We start from the raw sequence: 23380 nt of genomic DNA on the forward strand, positions 1-23380 counted from the left end.
TGCAATCCCCCCATGGAGCAGGAACACCCAGATGAGGTTACACAGGAAGGTGTCCAGGCGGGTTGGAATGTCTGCACAGAAGGAGACTCCACAACCCCCCTGGGCAGCCTGGGCCAGGCTCTGCCACCCTCACTAGGAACAAGTTTCTTCTCAGATTTAAGTGGAACCTCCTGTGTTGCAGTTTGCACCCATTGCCCCTTGTCTTACCGTTGGATGTCATGTTAGCATTGATCTTCCTTTATCATCCAGGTGGCTGGAACTGCACATCTCGATTTCCCACGACTGCACACGCGTGTGTGCACACCTGCACTCGGGTGCGAGTGCGTGTCGGTGCACGCACGGGCATGTCTTGCGTGCGTGTGCACAGGTGTGTGCTCACACGTGGGTGCCCCCCCCTCCGCCAAGCCCCGCCCCTCCGAGTCCCCGCCCCCTCCAGTGCAGCGGGGGGCGGGGCGGCGCTGCTCCCCCGGCCGCTCCATCACTCCGTGCGGCAGCGGCGCGGAGCGGCTGCGCTCCTTGCGCGGGTGCGCTCCTTTGCGCGGGGTGGTGGTGGTGCGGGGGGGCCGCCATGGCGTGGCCCTGCATCACCCGCGCTTGCTGCATCGCCCGTTTCTGGAACCAGCTGGATAAGGCGGATATCGCCGTCCCTCTCGTTTTTACCAAATATTCGGAGGCCACCGAGCATCCCCTCGCCTCCGCTCCTCCCCCCCGTCCCGCCGCCCCCATCGATACCCAGCCTGGCGGCGAAGCGGCGGGTGGTGCGGGGGGGGAACCGGCTCCCGGTTCGACCCGACCCGGCCCGGCTCCGCACTCCTCACCCCCGGCCGATTCGGTGATGCGACACGATTACAAGCCCTGGAAGGTGCAACGACCGGAGCCGAGCTGCAAACCCAAAAGCGAGTATCAGCCCTCGGATACACCCTTCGAGAAAGAGACGCAGTACCAGAAGGATTTCCGTGCCTGGCCCATCCCCAAACGGGGTGATCATCCCTGGATCCCCAAACCGGGACCTTCCCCCGTCCTCGCTGTGGACCGCGGTTCCCCGGAGAAACTAGCTCAGGAGAAGCGACGGAAGGTGCTTCCCGGTGCCGAGAAAAAGGAGGAAGACCCCGAGGTGGAGGATGAGCATCATCCCAAAGCGGTGCGGGCCGGGGATGGGCGAGAGAAGGGTCGGAAGAAGGCGGAGGAGCCGGGCGGGCAGCAGCCGGACGCGGGCAGGGGCAGGGCGGCCGCCGATGCTCTCAACAGGCAGATCAAGGAGGAGGTGGCGGCGGCGGGGGTCAGCTCGTCCTACAGGTGAGATCCCCCCTAGTCCCCAAATGCCGACCCTCAACCCTTCTCCTGTCCCCTCTTGTCCACCCCCGGGAGGTGGGAGAATGAGGCTTTGAAGCGTTTTTGGGGGTGGTTTTAATGGTCTCCTGCCTTGCAGGGGGGTTCTTTAAAATTCCCCACCTCTCTGGGTGGCATCGATGGGGCGTGGGTAGGTGCTGTGCAGATAGTGAATCCACGGATCTTTTTTACCGTGTGGGTTTGGAGGATCTTTGGGTGTTCCCCAGCCCGCCACAGCCCAAAATTCAAAGGCACCCACCACCTTGGAGAGGTTTGGGTCGCTTCCCCGGGATGTGCAAGTCTCCGTTGGTCCTTTCCAAGTGCATCCCTGGCTAAAGGGACCCAACCTAAAGGACCAGCATCCCAATCACATCACTGCATCCTCGGGGTCCCACGTCCAGGATGGTCCCACGCCCAGGAGGGTCCCACGCAGCACCCCGGGCCCGTAGCATCCCCGAGACAAAGCGTCCCAGGGACACGGCGGGATGCGGGTGACGTGCATCCTAGGCCGCTTGGGTGGGGCAGCCTTCGGATGCTGCCATGTTTAACGCAGCGCGGCACGGGGGGGGTGGCACATCCCTCTGTCGTCCCCCCCCATCATTCCCCCCACCCCGGGCTAAATAAAGGGTGCCCTTATTTCACCCCAGAAGAAATCTCATTTGGGATTCGGAGCGCAAAACTCCTTGCCGCGAGATGCTGTTGTTGTTGTTTCTCTCCGGGTGAAGGGGGGTTGGATGCGTTACGAATGCAAAACAAAAGTGATGGGGTGGCTGCTCCGCTCGTACGTTTGCAAGGAGGATTTGCTGTGATTGTGTTTTCCAGAGCTTTCTTTGGCAGAACCCAATGCTGCCAAGGCCGGGGTGGAGGTGGCAGAGAGCAAAGCTGGGGTTTGTTGTGGCAAAAGTGTAATCGTCACCTTTTTGCTTCTCCCCATACCGATAGGAATGCCAAAGTGTTTATGCTATCACAAGAATGATTTTTCCTCCTCAGGGGGGTTTAGAGGGGACACCCTGCCATCAAACAGGTAGTAAATTCATGCAGATTTAAAATGCAGCTGGGTTTTGACTCCTGTGTCCCACTGGTGACTGTGTGGCACGGCAGACCTGGCAATCATCTTTCTCACGTCCCTGAGTGGGAAACGGTTCAAGCAGTGAGATTTTTATTTGTGCTGTAGTTCGGTGTATTCTCTTGCTAGGGATGTGAGTGATGCTGTGGGCTCAGGTGCATCCAGGTGTGACGGTGGTTGGCTGAGATACAAGAAGATGGCCAGGGATTGTCAGGATCTGTTTTGCAGGGGTGGAGGGTGTGGGAAAAGGGTTTTCCAGAAGTGAAACAGTCCTTTAATGTGTTTTGACCAGCTGTGATCTTAGACTCCATTTTTTTTGTCTGCTCATCTTGCAAGGTCTCATGTTGGTGATGGCAGGACTAAAGAAGTCCTGGAGCGGGAGAGCTGTTGTGTTGCTCTCTTCCACTGGTGCAAAGGATAATTAGACTTATTTGCTTGCATATTTAAATGCAGATTGCTCGCCCTCCCATCCCTCCACGTACCATCCCTCCTGTCTTCTCCAGCAAATCCATTCGACCACCCTTGCAGCAGGCTGCGCTGGGTTGGGTTTGCTCCCCAAGCAAAGAGGTTGGGTTGGCTTAGATGTTAAACCCAAGAGAAACATGAACGCTTCAGCCTTTCTTGTGTTGCTCCTCATTTTTCAGGACACCCTTAGGGCTTGTCTTTGCCCTTGGATCCTCATCTGCTCTCCCACTTGCATATTTTTTCCTTCCTTGCAGCGTATTGCAGGAGAAGTGTTTTGCTCTGACGCTCAGCCCTGGGACATAAGCGCCTCTTCATTAATGCATAAGTGATGTTGTGGCTAATTGTTCTCATTTTCTGTTCAAATTAGGTATCTTGTAAGTGTTGTTTATTGTTTGGGTTCTTTTGAAAAGCCAGATTTTCCAAATCCCTATTAGTTTCGAGAACCTTGCTGCTCACAGAAGTCCATAATGGAAAAATCTCCAATGATGGAGATTATTTGGGCAATCTTTTGGGCTCACCCAGCAGCCAAAATTATCTCCTAGTGACCTTCTACTAGAGAGGAGCAAGGATGGCTCGCATGGGCTTGTCCTCCATGGCTTTTGCTGGGCTTGTGCATGGATGAAAGTTCCCCAGTAGCAAGGGGAGATTTCCTTACAGCCCTCTGCCACTGCTGCAAATCAGCATAATGTGATACTCCAGGGCTGGGAAACAGTCCCTTGGAGAAACCAAAGAGCACACCAGGAGTGGTTTTTAAAATCGCTCTGTCACCTTTAATATTATTTCCAGGTGAGGGAACAGACCATGGGATAGTGTAAGCAACTAGCCCAAGGTCATCAGGGAAGTCCACGCTAAAGGGGGAAATTCCTCTTTCTAACCTCTTCATACCAAGACATATGAATATTGAATCTTACCTGGGGGTGTTGGTGACAGCAGCTGAACATGAGCCAGCGTGTGCTCAGGTGGCCAAGAGGCCACCAGCATCCTGGCTGGTACCAGCACTGGTGTGGCCAGCAGGCCCAGGGCAGTGACCGTCCCTGTGCTGGGACCTGGGGAGGCCAAACCGCCAATCCTGGGGGCAGTTTTGGGCCCCTCACACCAAGAAAGGCCTTGAGGTGCTGGAGCGAGTTGAGAGAAGGGAACAGAGCTGGTGAGGGACTGGAGCACAAGTGTGATGGAGCGGCTGAGGGACCTGGGGGGTTCAGCTGGAGAACAGGAGCTGAGGGGAGACCTTCTGATCTCTGAACTGCCTGAAAGGAGCTTGGAGCCAGGGGGGTCGGGCTCTGCTCCCCAGGAACAAGCGCCAGGAGCAGAGGAAACGGCCTCAAGTTGCGCCAGGGGAGGTTGAGGTTGGATGTGGGGAACAATTTCTTCCCCAAAGGGCTGTGGGGCATTGGAACAGGCTGCCCAGGGCAGTGGTGGAGTCACCATCCCTGGAGGGTTGGACAGACGGACATGAGGTTCTCAGGGACATGGGTCAGTGCCAGGGCTGGGGTAACAGTTGGACTCGATGATCTTGAGGGTCTTTTCCAACCAAAATGATTCTGTGATTCTATGATTGTGGAGATCGTGGTCTGCTCATACTTACAAAGCAGATGTGATGCCCAGTAGTGATGTCCACAGAGCATGGAGGCTACTCCCAGCCCGAGGGATGGACAATTTGTTTGCATTAGTGTTTGAGCCCAGAAAGCTTCAGTGAGGCCAGAGCAGCAATGTCAGGGCTGTGCATGTCTGTAAGAGACTGCCTGTTCCCAGAGATCCTGCAGAATAAACAGCATTTATTTACATTATTTATTTACAATATTTGTAGTATTTATATTATTTATATTTTTATATTTCCTTCATTTGTATTATTTGTATTTATATATCCCTACATTTATATTTTTGTAATATATTTACATTTTATCTATTTATTAAATATCTATTTCTATATACGATTTATTTATGTACTTACGCCCAAATAAATCCCCTTGGCAAACCAAGGGAAACAACTACAGGACATGCTTATTCCTAATGGTCTCCAAAAGTTAAGTGGCTCCCAGGGCAACGTCTGGTTTGAAGCCACCAGTAGCAAGTAAGTTTGAAGGTGACCAAGTTGCACATGATGGCAACTGCTCACTAATTAGTGCCCTGTGACTATTCCTCTTTGGCTGTGGGGAAATTGAGGCGTGGGGCTGAGTGACCTACCACTGTGCATCAGGACTAGAGCTGGGGTCAGAGTACAGCTCCAGGGCACCATTCTCCTGTTTGCTGTAGTTCTTCTGAGGTCAAGGTGCTGGAAGCCACCACTGTGACCAGGTGTGGTCTGGTGTGACACAGGTTCCAGCACCAAGGTGCCTCTTGCCTCAGTTTCCCTCCCCAAAGCTGCTCAAGCAACAATACAGGAGCAGGTTGCATCTCCCTTCGCTCCCTCTTCATTCCTGCTTCTGGTGGTGGCTTGAGGGACCAAGTAAGGACCAGGGCATCCTCCAACGAGTAGGAACACCAAGTTGATGTGGCTACCTTGGCCTGTACATAGGAGTCCCAACCCAGCCTGGTGGCTTTCCAGCTCCTTGGAAAGCTGTTGCTGCCAGATGGAACCCTTTCTTCTTCAATCATCTGATGTCCCATTGGAGGATCTGGTGGCATCATTGAGGGTTTGGTCTGTATTGGGCACAGAGGTGGTAACTCCGGTACTTGAGTTTTTAGGGGGTGATTTTGCCACCTGAACTCCTGAAGGGATGAGCAGAGCTTTTCTCTTTGTGGCACTGAAGGATGGAAGGGATGGGGGTTGACCCTGTGGGTCTGGGACCAGAGGGAGGAGGTGACAAAATGTGCAGACAGTGGCATTTGTTGGTGGAAGTGAGACAATTAGAAGCACATTTGACAAAAATGCAAGAAAGAATGTACGTTTTCCATTTTTGTTTGAAAATGATGGGGAAATGTTAGAATTTAGTGTTTGCTGGGTATTTTTTTCCTCTTCTTTGTCTTGCATTCTTCTCCTTTTGTTACATGTTTTCCCTAAAGAGAGAAAGATAGAAAAGGGAAAGGGGAAATTTCACCCCCCTTGCAGACTGTCAAAATGAGTAGCAAGGCAATTAATTTTCCCCAGAGAATATTGCAAAACCTGTATTTTAAGTTCTTCATCAAAAAAATATATATATATTTTTTTTTTTAACCAAAGCAATTATTTCTTTTCCCCACCAATTTCCTTTCCTATCAGAGGAAACAAAACAAGAAAGAAATGGAAAATTTTGGACTGCCTCTAGTATTAATGAATTGCCTGTTGCTAATGTTACTGTCATTCATCTCAAGCCCTGGAGCTACTAAAGATACAGAGCAAATGAGAATTTGTAGTAGCTATAGAGATGAATGAGTCAGTGCTGGAGACTTGCTGTGTATTTTTCTGAGATAGATCGGAGCTAAATTAGGGAGGGATGTCCATGCAGGAGGGCTGGAGTAGGCTACAGATTCACTAAAGGAGATTCAGGACAGACGTGAGGAAGAAATTGTGGTCCCTGAGGTTGGTGAGAGCCTGTCCCAGGTTGGCCAGAGAGGTGGTGGATGAACCATTCCTGGAGACATCCCAGGCCAGACTGGACGGGGCTCTGAGCAACCTGAGCTGGTGAAGATGTCCCTGCTCATGGCAGGGGTGGCACTGAATGAGCTTTAAGGTCCCTTCCAACCCAAACTATTCTATGATTTTATCTAATGTAATCTTGAAAATCTCCAGTGGAGGACATGTCCCATCTCAGTGAGACACTTGGTAACACTGGCTCGTGCTGTCAGGTTTGCCAAACTTGGTGGGAAATTTTCCATTGCCTTCTGAAAATTCTGGTCAGGTCCACAGGCTGGGTCTGTCCTGGTAAATTAAACAGTTCCAGAACACGTTCCTGGGCATGGGGACATGGTCATCTATACTCTTCAGTTGTTGAAACACTCCTTAGCACTCTTCCCAGGCTCATTTGAGAGTGAGGACAGGCCAAGAACTGATCCCAACGAGCAGCTTGGTCGCAACCACCTTGTTTTGGGTGCTAAGGGGGGCCTAACAGTGTGAATGCAGAGAATGTTCCTGGGCAAATTTCATTTCCTAGTGTCATTTCAGTTACGAACTCCCAAATTGGATGAAAGTGCCATTAAAGTAACCTGTACAAGCAAATGGACCCAATTTTGCCCTCATCTGGAAGGGAAGGGACAAGATGTTTTCTTCCATCTGGAAAAGGCTGTTCAGATAGATGTTTGGTAGCTTTGGCTAAGGCTGAGCTCTGTCTCAGCTGTTACTTGATATGTACCTTCAGCAGCAGGAGGAGACATGACATCTGCTGATACTTCAAGGATCGGTCGTATGAGTATGTAACAACCATGGGTGGAGGAAGCTCTTGTATTTCCTAAAACATGAAGAGGATGGAGATGGGTGTTGCAGACAGGCAGCAACCCTGCCACGCTCAGTGTCTTGATCTCCTTTTGATATAGTCCACCAGCTGAGAAAGGCTCTTCACAGAATCACAGGATGGTTGAGGTTGGAAGGGACCTCTGAAGATCATCCAGTCCAACTCACCTGCTAAAGCAGGGTCACCAGAGCAGATCACACAGGAAGGTGTCCAGGTGGGTTTGAATGTCTGCAGAGAAGGAGACTCCACAACCTCTCTGGGCAGCCTGGGCCAGGCTCTGGCACCTCAAAGGAAAGAAGTTTCTCCTCATATTCAGATGGAACCTCCTGTGTTTTCATCTGTACCTGTTGCCCCTCATCCTGTTGTTGGGCATGTGGTCCACCTTCTCTCCAGTAATTCCTTGTCCTTCTTAAACTGGGGAGCCCAGAACTGAACATACTGCAGATATTTGGTAGTATCTCCAAGCTGAAGTATTTCCCAGCATATTCCCTGCAATCACATTTAGGTGGACACTATCCAGCCCCAAAAGCCAACTGGGAGCTGCTCAGCAGTGTGGGCAATACTGAATTTTGCTGCTTTGACTGTGTGCAAGGTGGACCTGGGCTGTGCATGCCATAGGACAGGCTTGAGGAGGTGGAGGTGGCATTCAGGTGACAGGCTCAATGTACCTGAGCAATTTTTGCTCTGCTCTTGCTCCGATGTGTCACCTCTGCAGGGATCTTTAAGCACTCAAGACTGGATGGGACCATCTGAACCAGTAAGTCCAATCATAAGCACCTCCTTATTTAGTCTTTACAACTAAGCTCTGAGGCTGTGCCTCAGAAAAAGCAGATTTTCAGTTGCACAGTGCCAGCTGGAAGGGTGTGCCAAGACCTCAGTCTCCCATGGTTTGTAACCATCATCTCATTTCCAGTCTGAGTCAATGGACAGGTTATATTTTGCTGTTTCGTTGGCACTGCGTTGCTTAGTGCTTTTCTCCTATCTGGAGGTCACTGCTTAGTGTCTCCATGAACCATGTCCACTAGCAAGTTAAAGTCTTTTGGTCTCCTTTTTAATCCCTGTATTGACCATTTCTCTTCAGCTCTTCCTAGATGAAATCACACTTTTTTAAACACAGGTGCAAACTGTCACCCTTTGGAGATGAGATCTCCATTTCTGCTAAGATTCCCATGTCGTATTTGTGGGCATTACAGGTACATCAGAAATCCCTCACCCCCACTTTGATAATCAGGACCTACACATCGTTCTCCTGCTTAGGCAATTCCAGCCGTGAAGCTCCCATCCTATAGCAAAAAATCTTGATGATTAGCACCAAGCCTAGAATTTAGTACTAATAATTTTCATCCCATTTTGAACACGGCAGTCAAGGTCAATCCCTTTCTTCCTCTGTGATATCCCAATCCTCCTTCGTATCGGTGCTGCCTACAACATTGTGCCGTGAGGAGGTCTCCTCAGTGTTGTCCTACTTTCTTTGTGCCAAAGCTAACCTTAAAAACATTAAACACTGCTAACCTCCTTCAGGCTGCAGCTCAGCCTTCCAACACTCATTGTCATTTCCCTTGCCCAGTTTTCCCATTCTGCTGATATTCACGTTCACTGGCGTAATTAATGATTTCCCATGTGGCCCTGTAGCAAATGCTTTACTGAAACCAGGTAGATTCTCACATTTCTTTTGTCTGCTAAATCGGTTATTCTATCAAAGGACATGCCAAACACTTCTCCCCTCCCAGTCACTGCCATGTCTGTTTAGACCACCAGTTTCTCCTGGATGCAGGAGCAGATGCCGCAGAACAGACTCCAATTTCACCTGACAGCTTCAAGCTACCACTGTAACACAAACAATAAATAAAGAGGAGAGGGATCAGCTAATTTAGACAGCAGGACTTTCACTGTCCTTCCTTTGCCAAATAAATCACAAACAGCCATTGTAAATTTGTCTTCTCTCACATTTAGAGCCTGATCTTTGCTTTTCCCGTCTCCTACTGGCTGAACAAGCCTTCACTTTCTAAGCACTTTTTCACTTTATCCTACATCAATCTCACTTTTCTTTGCTCTTAGCTGAATGTGTTCATAGCACTAATGCTGAGATCTCAAATAAACTTCACTGCACCAGGACAAGGCTATGGATGCTGTCCTGCAAGCCAGGAGGGAAAAAGGCCATTTTAGGAAAGTTTCAGAGAATCCCAGAATGTCAGGGATTGGAAGGGACCTGGAAAGCTCATCCAGTACAATCTCCCCATGGAGCAGGAACACCCAGATGAGGTTACACAGGAAGGTGTCCAGGCGGGTTGGAATGTCTGCAGAGAAGGAGACTCCACAACCTCCCTGGGCAGCCTGGGCCAGTGTTCTGTCACCCTTACTGAGAAGTTTCTTCTCAAATTTAAGTGGAACCTTTTGTGTTCCAGTTTGAACCCATTACCTCTTGTCCTATCACTGTCACCGAGAAGAGCCTGGCTCCATCCTCCTGACACTCACCCTTTAGATATCTGTAAACATGAATGAGGTCATCCCCGCCCAACTCTCAGCCTGTCCAGGTCTCTGATGGCAGCACAGCCTCTGGCGTGTCAGCCACTCCTCCCAGCTTGGTGTCACCAGCAAACTTGCTGACAATCACTCTATTCCCTCGTCCAAATCATTGATGAATATATTGAATAACAGCGGCCCCAGCACTGCCCCTGAGGCACTGCACTAGATCCAGGCCTCAACTGGACTCTGCCCCATTGACCACGACTCTCTGGCTACTTCCCTTCAGACAGTTCTCAGTTTCATATGATGGAAATTTTATTTCTCTTGATTTATAGCTCAGCATTCTGGTTATCCTTCCAATGTCCTTTATATTTTTATATATATATATATATATATATATACATATGCACACAAAGAAGCCAAGCTGTTCGCCAAGTTACTGCTTTAACCTTCAACTCATCTCTCCTCCCCAAGTCCAATGTTGTGAGTGTTATATCGCAAACACATTTTGCTTTCTATTAATAACTCCTTTCGTTCAAACGGTGCCTTCACCTGAAGGGACCTCGCAGCACTTTGCAAACACGGTGTGAATACAGAGCAACTCTTGCTGCTTTGAGGACCCAGCTGCAAGTTGTACTGCTGAGGCTACAAAACAGGGTGTTTTGGTGCAGGGAAGGTGGAGAGGCTGCTTTATATATATATATATTATTTTTTTATATATATAATTTATTTATTTATTTACTTACTTACTTACTTACTTATTTTTTATGGAGATCTAATTCAATTTTGAGAAGGAGGATGCGTTTGAGGGATGTTCTCAGGTTGATGGGTGGGTTGTCTGAAACAATGTGCTGCTCATGCTTGGAAAGAATGGGACTGGCTCCATCTGTAAAAATCACTGCAGCTCCTGTAACACCAGCAGAATTACCTGGGGGAGAGGATATGACCATCGGGCAGCTGCACAAAAAGACACCGTGAAAAGGGGAAATTTAACAAGTGGTCCTAGGGTAGCAGCTTGTTTCAAAAAGCATTTTACACCACTATGCATTGGAGCAGGAAAGCAAATATTCCTGCATCACAACACGCCTGTGATTTGCAGCTGGGGACAATGCTGCGTGGTGCAAAACAAGGGGGTGATGAGCAGGGATGAGCTGGTATTGGGGTACAGCCCGGGGACCCCAGCATCCACATCCATCTGCAGAGATTCACAAGGGTCTACAGGCTGCAATTCAGGAGCACAAAATAATATGCTCAGCAGAGATTTTGATTAATAATTTGATTATTGTGAAGGCACCTCCCAGGTTGTCGTTGCTGCCAGCAGACTTGTAAAACCTTGCCGTTTAGCTGCTGCGTGGCTGCTTAACGCTAGGCTTTACATTCACCTGGTTTTAACCCTAAAAATACCACCACAGAGCTGTAAACGAACCATTTTGGCATCGGTTACTCCAGATCCACTGTACAGGCAAGGAAATTCAGGATGATGTGAGCCACGGGCTGTCTCCTGGCATCCCCGCATCTATTTGTAGGACTGCAGTCCACTTTCTCCTGCATAGCAACATCCTCCTCATGTCAATTAGCTCTTGCATGGTGTTTATCCACCCAACCTTGCAGGTGCTGTCTCAGAAAGCGTCCGGAGATTTCTCACTGAAATATTTTGCAAGGTCGCTGATGTTACTTGGCTGCTGATTTACTTTTCTTGCTCTTTGAAAGGACTGAAGGTATGTGAGGCTGTGTAGGTGATTTGCTGTGTATCTAGCTCAGAATGAGAGAAAAAAATGAAGGTGTTTTATAAAGAAAACAGTGGGCTTCTGAAGTGAAGCAGTGCTAGATATTAATTGCAAAGGGCAAGGTTATTCTGCTCATAGAAATCAATAGATGATCAGAAGGCTGGAACAGCTCTGCTGGGAGGACAGGCTGAGAGAGTTGGGGTGTTCAGCTGGAGAAGAGAAACTCCGGGGAGACCTTAGTGCGGCCTTTCCGAACTTAAAAGGGGCCCATAAGAAAGATGGGGACAGACTTTTGAGCAGGGCTTGTTGTGGTAGGACAAGGGGTGATGGTTTTAAACTAAAGGAGGGAGATTCAGGCCAGACATGAGGAAGAAATTGTTGCCCCTGAGGGTGGTGAGAGCCTGTGAGGCACGGAATGACCTTACAACCATTGAAGTTATAAGGAAGGTATGCATTTATTTACAACGCCAGACACACAGGGAATCATTTCACCTAATGCGTGTGTAAAATCACAGTAGCTGTGAACTTGGTTAAATGCAGTAAAGTGTTACATATTCATGAAAGCTTTAGGAACGCCTATACATATTCATAACCTGTCTCCTAGAAGGCGTTTCTTATTACAATGAGTTCTGGGAGACCATTTCCATAGTCTCCACCTCTGGCTCCTCCTGGTTGCAGCTGCGCAGTGATCGGGAACCCGGGTCCTCTTTCTCTGTACACGGTCACCGTTGGTCCAGTGTGATGAGCTGGTTAGGTCTCAGACTGATGAGTTGGTTAAAACTGGCTTATCTCCTGTCCTGTGTCCAAGTTTCTGTTATCTAGTTCACCCAAGGATGCGCCCAAGGATTATTATCTTTGCAAGGCATCAGTGAAGTCCTGTTTTTCGTACAGTGAGTTACACAGAGCTAAGCAAGGCTGGGCAACAGTGATGTGAGTTAAAGAGTTAGCTCTCTATGTGTCTTTAGTGATGTTGGGTAGGGTTAGTTCTTTAAGTGTCAAGTGTTAGTTTTTAAGTGTTAATTAGTTAATTGTCAATTCCCTGTATCACCTGTCCCAGGTTGGCCAGAGACGTGGTGGATGAACCATCCCTGGGGACATCCCAGGACAGGCTGGATGGGGCTCTGAGCAACCTGAGCTGGTGCAGATGTCCCTGCTCCTGGCAGGGGTGGCATTGGGGGAGCTGGGAAGGTCCCTTCAAACCCAAACAGTTCAGTGATTCCATGGTCTTTATTTACAGCTTATATAAATAATTCTTTTTGCTATTTCTTCATAAATTTCGTTCATGTAGACTCACCCCATAGTCACAGGTACTGAGATGTCCGTGTTCAGGTGTTCTGACCAGGTTCACTGAGAGGCAAAGAGACACCAGCTTTTGAATCCCCATTTAACCTCTTAGCTTTTTCTTGGCTGGTGACTACAGACTTCTTTTGGACAGAACTTTCACATCACTTAGGTGTTACCATGTTCAGAATCAGCCTTGATGGAACTCTTTGGAGCTCTAGAGACATCTCCCAAGAGCTTGATCCAAATGTTGGTGGAATCAATGAAAAAAAACCCTATACTCAGCTTGCAGCATCGATCCATTTCTGCATGAAGATCACATTTCTAGTGAGCAATACCACTCACTTGGCTCCTGCATCACACAGACTCAGAATTACCAGGTCAGAGAAGGGCTGAGGTTCAAGCTCAGGGGACAGTGGAGAGAAGAAGCTGTTCCATCCCTTCTGTATAGGACACAACCTGCCTTAGATATACTACATTTTAAATCTACAGCACTACTTTCCTGCCATAGTTGTAACTGGTACTTTATTGCAGTTAAGAGATATTTTAAGGGCAGAAAGAGGCATTAGGACCATCCCATCTGAGTGCCTGCACAGTATTTCACAGAATCCCAGAATGTCAGGGGTTGGAAGGGACCTGGAAAGCTCATCCAGTGCAATCCCCCCATGGAGCAGGAACACCCAGATGAGGTTACACAGGAAGGTGTCCAGGCGGGTTGGAATGTCTGCAGAGAAGGAGACTCCACAACCTCCCTGGGCAGCCTGGGCCAGGCTCTGCCACTCTCACCAGGAACAAGTTGCTTCTCAAATTTAAGTGGAACCTTTTGTGTTCCGGTTTGTATCCATTGCCCCTTGTCCTACCATTGGCTGTCACCAAGAAGAGCCTGGCTCCATCCTCCTGACACTCACCGTTATATATTTGTAAACATTAATGAGGTCACCCCTCAGTCTCCTCTTCTCCAAGCTAGAGAGACCCAGCTTGCTCAGCCTTTCCTCATAAGGGAGATGCTCTACTCCTTTTCATCCATGTAATCTCATGCTGAGTCCTTCACTTGTGTTCGGCTAAAGCATTTTGCATGTTGGAATTGGAATTCAAGGACATCTTGACATATTGGAGGAACAGCCTGAAATAAGTAAGAAGCAATTCAGGAAAGGTATAGGCAGGGTATGATATCAAGGTGGGATTCATCGGTGGTACCGGTGCAGACAGGAATGGCTGGTTCAGGAACAATTCTGCAGTAAATCACAAATCACATGTCAAGAGTGTTATTGCATTGAAAAAAAAAAAAAAATGAAAATTGACCAACAAAACCACTCAAAAAATACTGAGATGTATGTAGAGGAGTTTGATGTGTAAAATGTGACATCCTTCCACATTAGTAAAGCCTTAGGTAGGCTCTTTTATTCAGGTTTTGGCTTTGTATCTCAGCACAGCTGCAGACCAGAGAAGGTCCTGAGGACACCCATGAGGAGTGCAGAAGACAGTGGTCATTGCAAAATACTGGGATGGTTTTGGACAGATAACAAAGCCCCACAGAGAAGTGGATAATTGTCTTTGTGTATATGAAATAAAATGGTCCATTGGGATGCTCGAACCCACTGTAGTCACAGTCAAGAGGAGCAAGACTTGCATGTTGAAAGTTAAAAATGTACTAAAGTGCTTTGCTGGAGCAAGTCCGAGGGATATTGTGCATCCCTGGAGATGCCAGCAGGAAATCTCCCCAGTCCTTCTGTTTGAACCTAGGGAAAACAAAGAAAAAGTCATTACCATTCATTCCCTGCATTGATTTTCTGTCTGCAGTGACCTTGGTGCCGCTTGCCTTTCTTTATGCTCCCCAGGGCATGGGTTGGATCAAGCAATTATAGTTTTAATAAAAAGTGCCTGGGTGTACGCATGATGACTTTTGATTCATATTATCTCGATGGCTTCTGCTGATCCTCAATCATTACCCACCACCCCCTCTCCTCCCTGCCATGTTCACAGTCCTTTATCCCATGTTCGGATGTGACTATTGGAGTCTTGTCCCATCTTGGACCTTGCGTGTCTTCGCAACCAAGACCAAGTAACCCATTAGCAGGCTCCAAACCTGCTAATAAGAGTGCATAGTGGATTATTTGAAGTAAAACCCCATCATTGCTTAACAGAAGAGGTTAATATGAGACAAATTTAAGCCCCGCCTGGCTCATCATTTGTTGGACTCAATGATCTTGAGGGACTTTTCCAACCAAAATGATTCTGTGATTCTCTGAAAACTGCCGCATAGGGAGATCTTGCACAGACACAAGAGCAGGTTCCATGTTGATATCACAAAGATTGATTGGAAAAAGCCTGTAATTTGGGGCAAGATCAGGATTTGATCTAACAGAGCAGAGGGAGCATCGAGTGCAGCTGAGAATCGCCCCTTTTAACTGCTTTAGCTCTGCTTTTAGTAAAGAAAACCCAACGTGACAGCTTCAAGGCAATAATTTTCCTTGCCCTCCTTCGGGTTGATTTTTTTTCCTCTTGGCTGGAATGTTAGTTATTTTTTGTAATGTAATATTTAATTATTACTTAATATAAACATTTTATGAACTGTTATAAGGAGTGAATTATTTATGGGAGGGGAAGGAGTGCTTTTTTCTGAGCCTTTCTGCTCTGTCGGTTGCAATAAATATCAATCTAGGAACGTGTTTAAAACATGCATGTGCTGCCTGGGAGACAAGAACAGCGCCGTCTTCTCTCGTCTCTTCTCTCAGTTAAGTACCTGCTTAATACATTTGTCCCTACCATGTTTTATTTCTCGATTAAGCATGGAACAGCTCCAAAAGATGAAGTATTTGCAGATCGTCTCATTTCCAAATACACAGAATTTACCCAGTGGATGCAAATGCCTCAGAGAGTCTGTAAACATTTGCTGGGCATGCAAAAGTGCTTAGTAATAACAAATCCTCCTTCCAGTTCCTTGCAGAAGAGTTGTAGAACTGGTGCTTTTAATTTTTAGTCCCCAAATTTACTTTCTGGGAGTTTTTTTTACTCCTTTTTTCTTTAGCAAAGGGATTGCAATGCACAGTTTTGTGCGCTGGCAGCTGGGTTGGGGTTTTGGCAGGTAGGTCTGTGATTGCAGATGCTTGCAGAGCGTGTGCAGTGGAGGGATATATTTATTCAGTCTTATCCTTCTTGGGAAGTGGGTTTCCATGATCCAGACATATTTTTAGGGCTATTTATGGCCACATTATGATGTCACCATCCTCCGGACTGGGTGTCTGTGGACACATGAGCATCCACGCAAGTCTATGGCCAAGCAAGTGGTCCATTTGCAACCTCCTCCAAATGCTCTGGGCTGGGTCTGGAGATGCCAAAAGACCCCAGGACATCAGACGCCTGGGTGATAACATCCCATCAGCTTCCAAAATAATGTCAATGCAAGATGCTCCTGAAAATGCAAATGGTGTCTGAGTCTTTAGGTGTTTCTGGGTGTTTGTCACAGCCTCTGTAGCTCCTGGGGCTTTGTTTTCTGCACAGAGTGTTTCTAAATCCCCTTTGCTGGCACAGGCAGCCGTGCACATCCCTTAGGATTTTCTTTCATCTCTTTGCGGTTTTAGCTCCCCGGCTCATGCTACACACAGGCTCCTTGCATCTGGAAACAGAAAACCATGTCTCTATTCCACTTTTTCCTCCAAAACGACTAAATCCTACACTTTGCCTGCTGCTTATTGCTGTGCGCCATGCCTTTAGGTTGCAGACGCTCTGATTTTGGGTCTTCTTTTGGCTTTACGCCTCTCCTTTGGAGCAGAGCACCAGCCTCAGTAGCACAGGGCTATCGCGATGTATTTCCCCGATGGTTTCAGTGTGCACTAGAGCGATGCTTTTGGATAAGGACAGAGAGGAGCTTCTGGACCTGAGCACCTTTGATGTAAAGACACAACTTGTTTTGTCTGTGCTTCGCTTTCAGGGCTTTCCACTCCTTGCAAGCGCTGGAGAATCCCTTGAAAACAGCCAGTTCATTATAAAATAACCTTCTTCCAGAACCTACTTTCTCATCATTTCCCATGTAAAGCTTTCCAACAGTCCTTTTATTTTTCACGACAGCCTTCATGCGGACAGCGCAGCACCAGCAGTGACCAGTAATTGCTTCGTTCGCTCGCATAGGTCCTTGTTTTACTTAATTAGGAGAATTCACAATACAGCCATCTGCTCCAGTGCCTCGTGCTGCCTCTTTCCTAGACTCCCCCGAGACAGCTTTGATGGTCCCAGTATTTACCAATCTGTTATTGTGGGACTAATCCAGTTGTTGGGGAGCCAGCATCAGCGCATCCCTCCCATTACATCGTTATTGATGCACAAGTGGTGCTGATGGTTTCCTGAGCTTGTGGAGTTGGGAGCGGGGAAATGGAGAGTGGTTTTTACATTAATGTGCTTATTTCCTACAATTGATATACGTTTGTGCTTCCTGCATGGCTTCTAAAGAAAGATGGGTCAACTCGAGGCAGCGTGGACTTGTGTTATTACACTGTTAAAAGTACTTTAATGGACCTAATTCTGCTCCCTGTTACAATCGTGACTTGTGGTGGTGTGTTTTAGGGTTTTCAAAAAAAATACATCGGCACATTAAGCCATGTCATCTTCCCAAAGAAGCCTCCCAGTTCTCCCACACTGTTCTCCTAAATTGTCTGCCCATCTCTTGAGCCCAGGTTAGTCTTTTAAAACAACCTTCCTCCACAGCAATTTCAGTGTCATTTCCCCATGTTTCCTCCCTAATAATTCTGCATATGTAATGCAAACTCCAGAGCCTTACTGTCCAAATTAAATTCACATTCAGACTTTGCAGCCCCTGAAATAAGACAGTATTAAGGATGAAGATGGGGGGGGGGCAGAATCTGATTCAGTCTTTGATTGCTTTCCCTTAGCTCACTAATCCTCTATCTTAAGATAAGCCTCAGCTTCCTTCTTTCATCTATGTAGTTCACACCCACTTCTATTATGGTTCTTCCAGTTGAAGAAGAATTACAACCTCTTAATTTCAGTTAAATAAATATTGAATGGGTACATTGCATAGGAAGGCGTAAAATGGAAAGCAGAATTCAGCCCTGTCTGTCACAACCAGCAACTGAATTGTCACCTTTACATGCTAAAAAATGCTTCTGATTCCTTATATATATAAAATCTTGTAAAGAAATAGCATGATCTCAAATACACACACACATGAGTGCAGCAGAAGCAAGTGATGGGACTAAATGTAGGTTAATTTTGCATTCATCCACTTTCTGTATTGCATTATTCGAGGCTGTGCGGTTATCACACTTCATATGTCATGTGCAGCACATCTCCCCATGCCTGACTTGTGTTGCACGCTTGGGACATGGTGGAAACGCAGCCCGTCAAGCTGCAGAACCATTCATTGTGAAATATTCATCGTGTTGAATCTGGTACCTCAACTGATGGATCCAAGGGATTTCTGCCTGTGTAGTTTTATAAAAAATATCCCCACTGATATGTGGGAAACCACAAATGTGTGTGTGGTGGAGATGTCACTTGCAGATGTGCATCGTGAATGGATGATGTGTAGTGTCACAGATTTTAATTCTCTTTCCTTTTCTGAGAAGAAGGCATTATGCATCCAAAGCACGTTTATTTAAGATGTTTGGATTATATGTTCTGGGCTCCCTAGTTTAAGGAGGACAATGAATTACTGAAGAAAGTCCAGTGGAGAGCTACAAAGATGCTGGAGCATCTTTCAGATGGAGAGAGACTGAGAGAGCTGGGGCTGTTCAGCTGGAGAAGAAAGGCTGAGAAGGAACTTCATGATTATAGGTATTTGAAGGGTGGGTGTCAAGAGGATGGACCAGACTCTTTTCAGTGGTGCCCAACAACGGAATGAGGGGCAATGGGTATAGACTGAAGCACAGGATGTTCCATCTGAATATGAGGAGAAACTTCTTTGCTGTGAGGTGCCAGAGCTTGGACCAGACTGCCCAGAGAGGCTGTGGAGTCTCCTTCTCTGAACACATTCCTATGTGATCTGCTCTGGTGACCCTGCGTTAGCAGGTGGGTTGGGCTGGGAGATCCTCCAGAGGTCCCTTCCAACCCCAAATAGTCTGGGAATCTGTTATTTGCTATATTTTACTTCATAGTCTTAAATAGGATAGAATTGTGTGTCTTTGGAGCCTGAGCGGATGTGTGTGCTTTGCTTTCACAAGCAATATTTTAGCTTGAAGGCTCTGAGCCGTGGAAGTGTAAGATCATTTAGGAGATACCTGGTTGTTACAACACCCAGGTTTCAGTGGTCTAACAGAAAACAAGAGGCCATCCTGGTTGTTTGGCCTCAGCTGAGCTGCAAGCTTCTCTGTCCTGTTGGCATCTAGGAGACATCTCCTAGTATGAGCAGCAAATGAGGCCAGGACTTTGCACCGGTATCTCCATCAGCTCTGCAGGATCATTGACAGTGGAGGGTATTTAGGAAAAATGTCTTCACCAAAAGGGCTGTCGGGCATTGGAACAGGTTGCCCAGGACAGTGGTGGAGTCACCATCCCTAGAGGTGTTTAAAAGACACATAGTTGAGGTTCTCAGGGACATGGTTTAGTGATAGTGTTGTGTTAATGGTTGGACTCAATGATCTTGAGGGTCTTTGCCAACCAAAATGATTCTGTTATTCTGTGATCTCCCTTTTCCTAGCATTTGCCTTGTTGCCATCTTGGACACGTAAACCTTTTGAAATCAGGTGACAAGGTCTTCTGTTAAAGCTCACACCAGAATTGCTATCACATATGAATTGAAACTCAAACTGTGACTAACTAGGTTCTTCATATTTCATGTTTGTGATTAAGTATTAGGGCACCTGGTTCCCAATCAGCATATTTCAGATACAGTCAAATAGTAGCTACTACAGCAAGGAGCAAATAATGCTTCAAGTCATCAATACAGTGGCAAAATAATAGCTGTTATTTAAGCTTCACTGTGTTCCTCCTTTACCTGCTTTACTGCTGAATCTATTTCTAGTCCCATGCCAGGATGAGCAATTACACTGTCATGCAGACTAGAAATGAAATCAAAGAGCAATACTAATTTTGAGCTGCATTAGAAACACAGGAAGAAGAGAAATAATGATTCCCTGAAGGGAGGAGAAAAATGCAGGTAATCAAATAACATTGCCGCAGGGGAGGATCTTCTATTTCATGTCAAAGGCTATTTCCTGACCTTCCTTCAGAGAGACCCATCCTTAGAATCTTAGAATCATAGAATCACAGAATAGTTTGGGTGTGAAGGGATGTTCAAAGCTCATCCAGTGCCACCCCTGCCATGAGCAGGGACATCTTCACCAGCTCAGGTTGCTCAGAGCCCCGTCCAGCCTGGCCTGGGATGTCTCGAGGGATGGTTCATCCACCACCTCTCTGGCCAACCTGGGCCAGGCTCTCACCACCCTCAGGGGCAACAATTTCTTCCTCCTGTCTGGCCTGAATCTCCCCTCCTTTAGTTTAAAAGCACTTCTGTAATTTGCCTCAAGGGCAAACCTTGCGGTTTTGATGCAGGTGAACTGCAGTAATCACTAGAGCATCTCCAGGTTGGAGAAGGGCCAGGATCTTGGGAATATGAGCTGGCAATGAGCTCAAGCAGCTTCACACCAGAGCTTTCAGGATAGTCAGGACAGGGTGGGCTTTCCCCAGCAGCCCCTGTGCAGATCTACGAGGGTAAATTATTTACTCTGGGTGATCCTGCTTTAGCAGGTGGGTTGGACTATGTGATTTCTAGTGGTCCCTTCCAACCCCAACCATTCTGTGATTCTGTGGTTCACAAGAGCCCCCAGCAGTGTGAATGGAGCAATTTGGACCAGAGCTGTTGTCAGCAGTGCTGGTCAGTGAGATGCTCCATCCTTCATCTCCTTGGGCAGCAGCTCCTCGGTTCTGTCAGAGTCTGCCCCGTTGTTGCTGAAAGATTACGTCTTTGGGTTCCCTTTGGAGTTGTGCTGCTGGATCTCTCCGGAGGGCTAATTCTTCCCTGAGTTTGTGAAACATAATTGCTTCATTTAACCTACAAAGCTTAATTTTCCCCAGCCTTAGTTAGCACATCTTGCTGCACCAGATTCCCCCTCTGAAAAATCACATCATAGATTCATGTATAGCTTTTGCAGTGTGGTCCACCAAGCTCTGCTTCAGGAAGTCATTTATGTCCATATTTACATATAAGGAGCAGCCAAGAGCTACTGTGCATGTGCTGAAGTGTTTTGCTGAGCTGAAATAATGCATTTTTAATGCATTTCTGGTTTATGTCTTCAGACGCTTGAAATGAAGTGCTGAAAACATCTCTCCACCAGGAATCCCACTGGAGCCAAAGGCTTAGGAGGCCACCACCCAACCACAGCTGCTGTGTCCCATCAGGTGTTTGAATAAGTTTATTGCACTCATCACGAATTGCACTGAAAAGCCTTTGCACTTGAAGAGCAGAATTTAAAATATTGTGTTTTCTTTACAAGTTCTTCCACTTTTCCTACTATAAAGGTTTCTTCTCAAGTTGTTGTTTGCTTGTTTGTTGGTTTGTTTTTCCCTGGGACTGTACCATATGTTACTTGGTGAACCTTGTTAGTTCATGTGTCCGTACCTTGATGGTAGCCATGCCGTTGTGCACATTTTCTTGAGAAGGTTTCAAATACATGATGCTCTTTGGCCCAGCAAACTCTCACAGGAGCACTTTGGGTCTCCTTGCCCTGTTCAGGTTTCTGCAGCCCATCCAGAGCTGCCTGGGGCGACGCTTTTCTCAATGCCCATCTTGCTACATCACCCTGTCAACAAAGGAGCTTTTGTGTCAAAGCATCCATGCCATGAGCTGTTTTGTTTGTTTAACCTTGTGGCAGATTTCACAGTCATTTGCCCATTTTGAGGACAAAGGGGCTGACACACTGCTCTTGCTCCAACCAACTGGAGAATAGACTTATAGGCCATTAAATTGGATGTTAGTGGAGCTTAAGCCTGGCCCTGACCTATTTTTCAGGGGTCAACGGGGTCAACATGATGTTTACAGGTGGGTGGTGTCTGCAAGCAAGCTCAGAAATGTCAGGCTGTGATCCCCATGGGAGCTCTCAGGGTTCATCATCTGGCATCATTGGTGGCACCAACATTGAATTCACTGACTTTACAGGCTTGAACATGTCTGAAGACAGCATAGCAGCTTCTGTATGGAACACCCAATGTGTGTCCCTTCCTCAACAGGACCCATGAGCTTATAACATCAAGAGAAATTCAGAGAGAGATAAGATGGCAAATCTTAATGGGGTGATGATTCATACCAGGAGGGTTCCTGAAATCAAGGTCTCAACTGCTGTTGGGTTTAACCTCTTCAGATCTCCAGATGGAACTTTCTTTGTTTTCTGGCATTTCTGCTGTGGGATGTCCCAGTGTTATCTAGCCCAGAGTCCATGCTTTTCCCTTTGGTGGGTATTCAGCCACCAGGACGTGGGGAGGACCTCTGGCTGCTGGGCTGTAGCAGATGCTGATAGGTATCTTTTATCTGGCCAGAATCTGCTTTCTCCATGTCTGGCTGAGCACTGGGACTTGGGGGAATAATGCAGAATTAAGAGTGGGCCTAAGGTGGAGGTAGTACTTGAAGGAAGGAGGTGATCTCAGGGGGATTGATGTTTACCCCGAGGTCCACAAACAAGTGGACTTTGGGTGTCAATGGTGGCCAGATCACAGAATCACAGAATCCCAGAATGTCAGGGGTTGGAAGGGACCTGGAAAGCTCATCCAGTGCAATCCCCCCATGGAGCAGGAACACCCAGATGAGGTTACACAGGAAGGTGTCCAGGCGGGTTGGAATGTCTGCAGAGAAGGAGACTCCACAACCTACCTGGGCAGCCTGGGCCAGTGTCTGTCACCCTTACTGAGAAGAATTTTATTCTCAAATTTAAGTGGAACCTTTTGTGTTCCAGTTTTAACCCATTACCCCTTGTCCTATCACTGGTTGTCACCGAGAAGAGCCTGGCTCCGTCCTCCTGACACTCACCCTTTATGTGCCACCTAGTCTGAGTGTAGGGATCTATCTCACCCTTTCCTATCATACATGGACCTTTCTGTGCTGCTCAGTATCCCAGTGGCTGGTTCAGATGGTCCTCAAACCTCCTAGTTCCTTCTGCTGAGACATGACTATTGGCAGGACTGTTGATCTTGGGGTTGCTTTCCCACAACTACTTTGCTCTTTGAGCTCCTGGGCCCTCTGCAGTGTTCACCATCACCATCATTCACGTATTTGTGACATTTTGGACATGAGAGCATGGGCAACAATTTTTCCTCCTTAGAAGTCCATGCTCCATGGCCCTCAGGCAATGAAAATATCCATGATTTGTGAGCTGCTGACTCAAGCAACTTTTATAAATGGGTTGCAGCATGGTTCTGCTCTGCCAAATGACTTGACTTCATCCTTTTCAGTACATTAGTTATATCTTATTCATAGCCTGCTTTCAGTCTGTGCTGAAGTCACCCTGTTGTAGCCTCAGCACTTTCCTCCTCTTTTGTGCCAGTGTTGTACTTGATGAGCCCTAACCAGAGATGTCCACAGACAGTGGTCCCTTCCCAGCCTGCTCACACTTACTCCATTGTGCATTGTCCAAGCTTCAAATTTGTGCATTAATGTATCACATTGTTTTAGTCACGCACAATTAGATATCGGCTCGTCCAAACTGATTTGCTCTTGTATACATATATATATGTAC

The 23380-nt window shown here is 47.2% G+C and overlaps 1 protein-coding gene across 1 annotated transcript in view; it reads left to right on the forward strand.

The window, feature by feature from the left end:
- Positions 1–568: 568 nt before the first annotated feature.
- Positions 569–23380, forward strand: part of MAP6 (microtubule associated protein 6) — a gene marked incomplete at its 5' end in the record, with an annotated part of 33371 nt that continues 10559 nt past the window's right edge. The window contains one exon of the mRNA XM_080363456.1: positions 569–1296. Within this exon, the coding sequence (XP_080219582.1) occupies positions 569–1296 (728 nt within the window). The remainder of the gene's footprint in view (positions 1297–23380) is intronic.

Source organism: Nesoenas mayeri, assembly GCF_963082525.1.
Source record: "Nesoenas mayeri genome assembly, chromosome: 1".
NCBI lineage: Eukaryota > Metazoa > Chordata > Aves > Columbiformes > Columbidae > Nesoenas > Nesoenas mayeri.